Here is a 10554-nt window from a genome sequence, read left to right on the forward strand (position 1 = left end):
CAGCTTTGTCCCCCCTCTCCTTCTGTAGGGCAGTGTTCTTGGGGGGGTGCACTCCTGCTGTCCCACAAAGCGCCCCGGGTTGCGGAGGTGCTCGGCTTTCAGTGGGAGAAGCAGAGAAGGGGTGCAAGGATTTTTATTTTTTTTTTCAGGGGAAGGGGAGGGGGGGGATCTGGGGAAGCAGAGCCCGCCCCCACGCCAGGGTGCCTCTTGCCCCCCTCCATCCCCACTTCATAAGGCGTGGGGCTCCCCTCCATCCTCTGCAGCCGTCGGGGCGGACCTGCCCGGGGGTGGCGGCGGCAGCGGCAGAGTGGGGGCGGCCGCTGGCCCCCTGGCGAGGGGAGGGGGCCGGGGAAGGGGGCGGCTTCCCCGTGCCGCTTGCAGGGCGCTGCCTGGCTGCTAGAAGGCGTCCGAGACCCGAACCACCCGCGGCACAGACGCCGCGACCGAGGCAGGAGCCAAAGTTCCGCGGAGCGCGGCCCGGGGGGGTCCCCCATGGAGGTCGGGCGGCCAGGTAAACCCGCGGGGCTGGGGCTGAAGCGGGGAGCTGGGGAGGGATAGAGGTGGGGAACCCACCTCCTGGGGTTGAGAACGAGGTGATATCGTCGCTTGTTGTCGCGATGGGTCGTGCAGCCCCGGGGTGGAGGAAGGATGCTGCCCGGCACTGGATGGTGGGGCAAGGGGAGCCGGGGAGGACCCCTCGCCTTGTCCCCCGAAAATGTGGGCTGCGTTGGAGGGAAGGGGCAATGAATCGGGGCTACGAGTGTCCTCCTTCCCCTCTCTCGCATAGTTATGTATATAATATCTATTATTTTTGTAATTTCCGTTCGAAATCATGAAGTTCGGGCCGGGTTTAGGGAACGTCCGGGAGGCGCAGGGCTGGGCGCACCCCGAAGCGGGGACCCCTCGGGGTGCTCGGCCCCCACCCCCCGCCGGAAGGGGTTCCTGTGGGGGGAGAGGGGCTGGGAAATCCCAAGAGGTGGGATAGAAGACGGCAACAGCTTGCCAGTAGCTCCGAGGTTTAACATCGTGGGGAGGGAAGACGACGCATTTTTATTAGTGTATTTACCGACTGCGCCCTGAGGGTTTTAGGGGCCGGAGAGCTCCAGCCAAAGCGGGAGGGGAAAAACAGATGTAAGTGGGGGCAGCCCTGGGGAAATCCCTCTCCTCCCCAAGCCTTTGCTCGACGGCAATGGCTTGTTGCACAGCCCCGGAGCAGGGGCTCATCGCGGTGTATGTAAGCCTTTGGAAACAACCCATATAGAGTTGGTTATAGGGAAAGAGAGCTTATAGCAGAACATCCTCCACGACGAGTCACTTTTTAATGTAGTGATGGAATCATGGCGAGGAAGGAGGGGGAAGAGGGGGATGTGGTGGTGGAAGGGGAAAGAAGTTGCATTTGGTTGGAGAGGCAGAAGGTGACGAGCCAGACCCCTAAGTGGGTAATGTGAACTGTCAAGGAGAGCAGGAGCGTAAAAGCCAAACAATCCCAATCCCCACAGGTTGTTTATTCCTCATAAAATACAACTCTACATAGCAGGAAGTTACTGCAAACATTTATCAATAATGAATGAATCTCCTGTAATAAAATACTCACGTAATTAGCTACAGTCAAGTACGTGCATTATGCCAAGCCTTTTGCAACTCTTTGTTGAAAATCCGACAAATCCTTTCAAACAGCCTCTTAAGAAGAGGGCTTAAAAAAAAAAAAAAAAAAAAAAGAGAGAGAGAAAGCCATCACCCAGCATTTCTCCTTCTTTTATGCCGTTTCTGAAACCCAAACCATAACTACTCCTGAAATATAACAGAAAACTCTTTGGTGAATTCAGAAGAGTCATTAACATTCAGCTTTAAGTGAATGTTAACAGTAAATAAAGAAATCTCTTGATTGTAATAGTTGCAACAAAGCAATAATAAACCAGTGGGTGGTCATCAGTAATGATAAATGTATCATTATTACTGTGTGTTGGGAAACGGGGTTTGGAAAGTACTTCAGACTTTTTAGTGGCAAGCTTGGTGGCAATTCGTTTCTTAGCCTGAAAAAAAAAAAAAAAAGCCATATAATTTTATACACAATTTAGGTGAAAATAAATTTAAATCTGTATATTACATTTTTAATTTCAAGATAGTAATTAAAGCTGGTTCATTATATCTCCTCTGAAAGTCTCAGCGCTCATCTTAATTGCCTGTTTGTACAAGCTGCTTTCTAAGACACCCAAGGTTACTCGGTTCTGGAAGAGGCAAAACTGAATTATTTACAGACGTGATGAGTCTTCGCCCCATAACGTCACGTTTCCCTAGGAAGTTTGGGATCGTCGGTCCCAAGCCCTGTCGGGGCCTCGGTTTTACTGCCGTGGAAGTTTGTTGCTCGTTTAAATACTTAAAGCAAGCACGTTGCTGATGGAAGACCTTCACAGCGCTTTAATTTATGCGTCGGAAAGCAAAATCAATAGCTGAGGTGTTTTTTGTTTGGGATTTTCCCTCCCCCCGGGGGTTAATTCACCCACCTCTAAAGGTGCAGCTGTTGCCCCCTCTGTCACCACGTCCCCAGACAGGACAAAAATAAAGGTACTCGTGCTTTTAGGCGCTGGGGAGGAAGAGGATGGGATGCGTTGCAGCGGTCTCCTCCTGGGCTGCGAGTCGCTTCTCCTCCGAGGAAAGCAAGATCGCAAACAGCGATTTTGGTGCCGTTTCGGGTGGGTGGGTGCTGGGGGCTGGCGGAGCCCCTTTCCCCGACGGGGGTCCCCGCGTGTGCTGGCGGGGGTCTGCACGTACCTTCGGCGATGGCCAACTCGGTTTTCATCACTCGGAGCGTATTAAATTGGGAAGTTAACAGGGCTCCCTCAGACAAAAGATGATGCTGTTCTCGCTTCCTTCCCTTCAGCCGCCGCTCTGGCTTTCAGCTGCTGGAGGGGTATCAAACTCCCCCGAAATGCCCGAGCCCTAAACTCTCCTAGTGCCTTTAAAGTGCCGGGAGAAGATCGCTTGAGTCTTTTCCCCTTCCCGTTGTAATGATTGTAGCCGCGTCTTTTCGAGGCGTCCTCTTGCCACTGGAAAAACTCCGCGTAGATCTCTGCCCTTTTGTTGTGCCTAGCTGGGTTATTCAAGAGCAGAGACAAAAGCCCGAAGTGATGTGATCTAAATGAGCTCCGGGGTTTTCCAGATGGGACCACCTCTATTCCAAATGCCCCTCTGCTTTCTGCTTAATACGAAAAAAAAACGCGATTGAAAAAAAAAAATACTTAGAAAATGGCCTCGCTGTAGACCAAGTGGCACAGCGAAACGTACCCCAGACTATTTTTAAAACCCCCTTTGCCGCCTAAATTTTGTTCGGAAAAAAAATGGGTTTATAACGATACCTTGTGTGCCTGCTACTTTCATGGCTGTAAGTTTCAATGGGATGTGGAGGGGTGGGAGGAGGGAATGGGTCCGCGTTGGGGGTGGTTTTCTTTGTGTTTTTTTAAACACGAGGTTATCTCGTTCCTCGTGGCCTGTGTGCTACAATATTTAAGCGCCGTGGAAGTAAATAAAGGCCGTAAGGACGGGATGGGGTGCTTTAAACTTGGCCGCTTTTCTCTGCTGCTCGATTTTGCACGAAGCAGTACGCAGCGAGGAGATCTGCTGCTTTCGCCTCGCTTCTAGCCACTCCAGGGCACGATCGCGGTAGGGAAGAGGGAAAAGGAGCCAGGACTCGTGCTTATCCCTCCCAAGCTCCTGGGAGAAGTTCGTCCGCTTTCCCCTCTCCCCTCTAAGGAGGCGGCTCCAACCCAGCCATTGCAAACTGCATCAAAAATAAATTAATTAATTAAAATTAAAAAAATAATAATAATAAAAAAGAAGGAAAAAGAAAAGAAAAAAAACGGGACTAATTGCAGGCGGTAGCAGGACGGGAGCCCGGTTCTGCAGTGTGCGGACACCCCCTTCCAAGTCGGGATGGCCCCTGGTGGGGTGCGGGCTGGGCTCCGGCCGTCCCCGGTAGTGTCCATGGGGTCGCTGGCGGCTGCGGCAGCCCGGCGGGACGCGCCCTCCTCGGGGACACCTGCGGGATCCGCCCGGCCCCTGGGCAGCCCGACCTTTCTCCGACACCCTCACCCCGCTCCCTTGTCGCGCTGCTCCACGAGGGTTCCCATCAGGTTTACACGTGGAGAAAAAGTAGAGAAAGGTGTATCTGCTCGCCCCGGTGCTGAAGCGGATCGGTCTGCTCCCACCTCGGAGAGTTCCGCCGAGCTGAGGCCCCTCGGTGTGGCAGCGGGCAGCGGCAGTGTCACACGCACTGTCCGGCACTCTTCTGTCCACGGGGACTAAGTCCCCCTGGGGTTCAGCTCTCCTTACAGCAGAAATTGATGAAGCCCTCCAATTTCTGCTATTCTTTGCAAAGAGGCCAGTGGCGCTGAGCAGGTGAACGAACAAGTTTACTTTTGCTCTTCGCTTAATGACCATAAAATAAAAGACAAGCGTTGGCTGACGACTCCCCAGGACCGAGCCCGTGTTGTCAGCCTTTCTCGGTCTGCGAGGCTCGACCGAAGGGGGGACCTTCGTTGAAGGTGCGTTGCGCGACCCGCGCGTCCTTTTCGCCCTTTGCAACCGCTTGCAGCCCTCCTCCATCGCAGGGCTCAGAGCCCGGGGGGAGCCTGCACATCCCGGCTTCTCCCGGGACCCGTCGGGGCAGAGCCACCGTGGCAGGACCCCGCTGCCACCCGGGGAGCGGGCAGTCCGGTGGCCGCTGCGGGGATGCACGCACCGAGCTCCCGCAAGGGCCAGGGGCTCCTCCCGATAACCCCGCCGTCCCTCCCGGTGCCGGCCAGGCACCGAGGGAGAGAAGACAAGGAAGGGAGATTTTCTCCGTGGCGTGGTAATAGATCATACAGTGTGTGACACGGGTTTAACCAATAAAACAATTTGAATCAATTAGCTGGCGGAGGAGAGTTTTGAAGTGTAAAATTCATGTCAGTCTGGCTAGGAAGCATTGATTAAAATGTCACCAATGTGAGGCTTACAGCTATTGCTCACACGAAAGCAGAGGGCTCCGTGCAGAAGAGGCTCGGGAAAGCAGGAGGGGGGAGAGGGGAGGAGGGGGGCTCCGTGTGACAGTCGCGGAACGGGGGCGAGCGGAGTTTAATAAGAAGTGACAGAAGTAATAAGGAGAGGTGTGATTTTGCCAAGTTAGCGCGGACCCGAGCGATCGGGGGGCTCCGCCGTTCCGCTGCCCGGCATAAAGAGCGGAGAGAGCCGGAGATGCCCGCGGGTGTCCTGGGAGAGGTCGGCGCTGAGATTTTCGCCCGGCTCTGGGACAGCCGAGCGAAAAACAGAAAAAAAAAAAAAAGGGGGGGGGAGGAAACACACTTTTTCGTGGGTAAAGGAGCAGAAAGGTTTGGCATTGCTCATGTGGATGGAGAGAAAGACGGAGATTAATTCATTTTTGTAAAAAGAAAAAAAAAGGGGGGGTATTACAAAACACCCGATAGTCCATATTCCTCCCCCCCCCTTTCCCCCGGTTTAGCCAGAATAAAGCTTTCCTTCCATTTATTTTCTTTTTCTTGGCCGTTTTTAGCCGGTTCCGCAGTTTTCCTCTCCCGAAAGGAAGGCAGTGGGCTGATTTGGCCTCTTCGCTCCCTCCTGCCGCCGGGATGGGACCTTCGGCCGCCCCCTGCTCCCTGCCGAGATTCCGCAAGACCATGAAATATCTAAATGTTTCACCTGTTTGGGGAAAAAAGAAAAAAAAGAGAGAGAGGTAGACGTGGCAGCCGTGCTGCAGACTATTTGCAGGGATTTTTATTTTTTTTTTCCCCTCGTTGGGTACATAATGAAATTAGAAAAATCCCATTTGCTCCGTGTTGCTCTTTGTAAGCTCCTCAGTGAAAATCTTTTTTTTTTTTTTTTTTTTTTGGTGAACCGCAATTTGGAGAGGGAAGCGCGGCACCACCACCCTCGCCCAGATCGCAGGAGCTGCATCCCGTTGTTGCTCGAAATCAACTTTTTTTCCCCTTTTCCCTCTCTCTTTCCTCCCGCCCTGTAATTTCTGGCGGTATTCAAAAATACAATTTGCGGAAAGACGCGGCTTGTCTACTCATTGAGCACATCCAATTCCTTGGAAGAGGACTATGGGAGGGGGAAAAAAAAAAAAAAAAAAAAAAGAGGGGGAAAGGGAAAAGCCCCCCCACCCCTTAAAGGGATACGGAGCATGGGTGAGGCTGGGGGTGCGCTGAGCGGGGTCCCGGGGGACAGCGACGGGGGGGCACTCCCCGACGGGGCACCCCGACCCCTCCTGAGGAGGGGAGGTGAGGGAGGGAAGAAAGGATGGAGGGAGGGCTGGGGGCCGGACCCCCGGCCGGGGGGGAATGAGTACGGCATGGCCCGGCCCCCCCCCCCACTGACGTCACCGCACTCACGTTTTGGGGGGGAGGCAGAGAAGCGCGGAGGCTCCGCGCAGAGGCTGGGTCCTGGTGGCCGCGCTGCTGCGGGGATGTGCGGCTGGAGGGGGGCTCGGCGGCGGCGGCGGCACGGCTAGAGAGCACCCGCAGAGGTAAAGGGAGCCGGGAGGGCAGGGAAATGAACTTTTTCCATCTCCCTTCCCCGGAGGGCCCCCCCCCAGGAGGATGCTGCCGGGCGGTTCGGTTTTGCCGGGCAGCGGCGGTTTTCTAGGATGGGGAGGTGGGCGCGGGCTGTGGGACGAGGGCTGTGGACCCGTCTTTATGGGGAGGGTATGGGATTTGCTTGGGGGGAGGGAGCGAAGGGGGATGCGCGGGCCGGGAGAAGCGGGGTGGCCGTCGGAGAAACGCTGTCTGCGAGCGGGCCCGGCTCTCAGCACCCCGCTTTGCTGCGGAGCCCCGCTCGCTCCCTTATCAGGGCGGGTTTAGGGTTTAGGGGCCGGTTCCACCGTCGGGGAACGCGGCCAAGCAGGGAGCCACACAGGGATGCTTGGCCCCCCGTCCGATGGGGCGGGTGAACTCCTGCCCGATGGGTGCCCCGGCTGACGGCTCTGTTTCTCTCTCTCTCTCTCTCTCTCCCCCTTTCTCCCCGGGCGGCCACAGCTGGAGCAGAGCAGTCCCCCCAGCGCTGAAGAGATGGCGACGAGCCCGCTGCCCGGCCCCACGGACATCCTGCTGCCGTCGCCGTCCAGCGCGTACCCGCCGGACCCCATGAGCCAGCCGCGGGCCGGCCACGCCGCCATGAAGCCCAACCAGGTGGGGCAGGTGATCCTCTACGGCATCCCCATCGTGTCCCTGGTGATCGACGGGCAGGAGCGGCTGTGCCTGGCGCAGATCTCCAACACGCTGCTCAAGAACTTCAGCTACAACGAGATCCACAACCGGCGGGTGGCCCTGGGCATCACCTGCGTGCAGTGCACGCCGGTGCAGCTGGAGATCCTGCGGCGGGCCGGGGCCATGCCCATCTCCTCCCGCCGCTGCGGCATGATCACCAAGCGGGAGGCCGAGCGGCTCTGCAAGTCCTTCCTGGGGGAGAACCGGCCGCCCAAACTGCCGGACAACTTCGCCTTCGACGTGTCGCACGAGTGCGCCTGGGGCTGCCGGGGCAGCTTCATCCCGGCCCGCTACAACAGCTCCCGCGCCAAGTGCATCAAGTGCAGCTACTGCAGCATGTACTTCTCCCCCAACAAGTTTATCTTCCACTCGCACCGCACCCCCGACGCCAAGTACACGCAGCCCGACGCCGCCAACTTCAACTCGTGGCGCCGCCACCTCAAGCTCACCGACAAGAGCCCCCAGGACGAGCTGGTCTTCGCCTGGGAGGACGTCAAGGCCATGTTCAACGGCGGCAGCCGCAAGCGGGCCCTGCCGCCCGCCCCCCCGGCGCCCCCCGCCGCCGCCGCCGCCGCCGCCCCCTGCCACCCGCTGGGCTCGGTGAAGGCGGCGGCCGCCGTGGTGGGCGGGGGGCTGCTGAGCCCCCACCTGCTGGCGGCACCGCCGGACCTGCACCAGAAGCGGCCCCGCTTCGAGGAGGACGACGAGCTGCAGGAGGCGGTGGCGGCGGCGGTGCACGGCGGCAAGAGCCCGCGGAGCTACCCGGTCATCCCGGTGCCCAGCAAGGGCTCCTTCGGCGGCGTGCTGCACAAGTTCCCCGCCTGCGGGGGGCTCTTCCCGCACCCCTACGGCTTCCCCGCCGCCGCCTTCGGGCTGTGCCACAAGAAGGAGGAGGGCGGCGGGGGCGGCGGGGCCGAGACCCTCGGCGGGGGGCACAAGGCCGGCGGGGGGGCGTCGGGCGGGGGGCTGTCGGGGCTCTTCTGGCCCGGCAGGAAGGACGCCGCCTTCTACCCGCCCTTCTGCATGTTCTGGCCGCCCCGCACGCCCGCCGGCCTGCCGGTGCCCACCTACCTGCAGCCGCCGCCGCAGCCCCCCGGCGCTTTGGGCTGCTCGCTGGGCGACGGCGCCGGGCTGCTCCGCCAGGCTTTCCTGGACCTCTCGGAGCCCGGCGGCGAGCCGGGAGCCCCGGGGCTGGCCGCGACCCCCGCCTCCGCCTCCGCCGCTCCCCCCCAAGCCCCCGCCGCCGCCGCGGTGCGGGACCCGCTCTTCGAGTCTCCCCCTGGCGGAGGCGGTGGCGCGGAGCCGGCCTCTCCCGCAGCCTCGGATGGGGGCGGCGGGGCTGGAGGGGGCGGCCGGGTCCCCTCGCATCCCCCGCACCTGCTGGAAGCCGCGGGGGGCGGCGGCCGCAAGTCCGGGGGTGGCGGCGGTGGCTACCACCACTCCAGCGCTTTCCGCCCGGTGGGCGGCAAGGAGGACTCGGAGAGCTTGGCCAAGCTGCACGGCGGCGGCCCGCACCGCCCCGCATCGCCGCTGCAGCTCCTCCTGCCCCCGCCGCCGCCCCCGCCGCCCCCCGAGGATGGGGGCTGCGACCGGCACCCGCACCCCCCGCCGCCGCCCCCGCACCCCCCGCACCGCCTCCTCTCCCCCGGGGGCACCAGCTGCAGCTTCGCCAGCGAGGACAGCAGCGAGGAGGAGGAGGAGGAGGAAGAGGAGGATGAGCCCGAGGTGGACGTCGAGGGGCACAAGCCCCCCGAGGAGGAGGAGGATGAGGAGGAGGAGGAAGAGGATGGAGAGGAAGATGAGGATGAGGCTGATCCCATGGTGGCCTCCAGCCGCTTCTCGCCCGCCCGGGGCCCACTGGAGAAGGGCGGCCGGGATCGCCCCACTGCCACCATCCCCTTCGCCCGGCCGCCCATCGAGGAGAAGCCAGGAGAAGGCCAGGTCCCACCACAGCCTCTTCCCGGGCACCCCAAGGCCGGCAGTGGCAGCAGCAGCCCCGCACACCACCCGTCGCTGGAGGAGCAGCCCTCTTACAAAGATGTAAATGGCCCCTTCAGGCTCTGTCCCGAGTGGGCTGTGTGGCACAGAGGGAGGATGGATGGGTCCCCCCGCCATGTGCCAGGTCACCGTGGGGCTTGGTGTGGTGGCAAGGCCACCTTTCATCCCCACCCCAAAACTAACCCTCCGTGGCCCCTCATTTTGCTCTCGGTCACCAAGCCACTTAGAGGCGGCAAGCACCTCACAATGTGCCCAGCACACCAGGCCCAGCCCAGACCTGGAGGCTTAAAAAGAGCAGATTTGTTAAATCATTGCCTCAGTGTAGCGCAGGGCCGTGAGATACACGGCTGCTGGTGTCTGGCACCACGAAGTCCTCCATGGTCATCGTGAAATGGCACACCCCTTCATCCCAGGTTAATGCTCAAGAGAAAATAATCCAGGCCCAATCTGAGCCCCTCGCCCATCCCGCACGCACCTGGGAGGTTGCCCACAAGTTTCCAGGGGGACACATATTCCTTCCCCAAAGGCAGTTGTGAAAGAGAACGTGGCGGGATCTCCCAAAACGTTGTTCCCGTGGGTGCTCTTTTTGTGCTCACTTCTTGGTAATCTGCCCGAGACTGCATATCTACTCCTAATTGTTTTCAGTATTGATTTTGTGCATTTCGCTCTTTTCTGTTTTTCTAGAATCAGAAAAGCAAGGAGAGTAATCAAATCATCTTGCCCACAAAAGAGGATAACTTCTCAGGTGAGTACAGGCGTAGGTCTGCCCACTGACCGTAAGGTGTGGGAATTCACGGTTGCATGTGTTGTGTGTGTTTGTTCTCTGTCCCTCAATTTAAACAAAAAATAAATCACTTCTGTGATTTCAATTAAAAAAATCCATTAAACATTCTAATAGTCTTTCTACGGTGGTAATTTAGCACTATATTCATTCACATCCAAAACGCATCTCCGTGCGTGCTGAATATACCAATATATATTTACTTTTTTCTGGTTTCTGATACTCGTTCTGGTTTGCAGTTTCTTGCTGGTGAAAGCATTTTAAGCACTGCGTTTTGTTTGGATTTCAGATAAGAACAAGGAGCATAATTTTTTCATCACAGATTCAGAGCCTTCAGGAGGAGACTTCTGGAGAGATATAGCAGGTAGGCACAGAAGATGGTAGAGGATAAAGAGACAGAGACTTAAATTCATAATCAAATGTCTGAATATTTAGTACAAGGGTAAAGATAAAAACAATTGCAAGCAGATATAACTGAGAAAAATGCAAATAGGTGGAAAGCAGTGACATTAATAG

General features: G+C 58.2%; 1 protein-coding gene across 1 annotated transcript in view; it reads left to right on the forward strand.

Annotated features, from left to right (window-relative positions):
- The first annotated feature begins 6405 nt into the window (after positions 1 to 6405).
- Positions 6406 to 10554, forward strand: part of SKOR2 (SKI family transcriptional corepressor 2) — a 29716-nt gene continuing 25567 nt past the window's right edge. The window contains exons 1-4 of the mRNA XM_032206400.1: positions 6406 to 6520; positions 7029 to 9299; positions 9942 to 10002; positions 10328 to 10402. Of these exons, the coding sequence (XP_032062291.1) occupies positions 7062 to 9299; positions 9942 to 10002; positions 10328 to 10402 (2374 nt within the window). The 5' untranslated portion in view covers positions 6406 to 6520; positions 7029 to 7061. The remainder of the gene's footprint in view (positions 6521 to 7028; positions 9300 to 9941; positions 10003 to 10327; positions 10403 to 10554) is intronic.

The sequence above is a fragment of the Aythya fuligula genome, chromosome Z (genome assembly GCF_009819795.1).
Source record: "Aythya fuligula isolate bAytFul2 chromosome Z, bAytFul2.pri, whole genome shotgun sequence".
NCBI lineage: Eukaryota > Metazoa > Chordata > Aves > Anseriformes > Anatidae > Aythya > Aythya fuligula.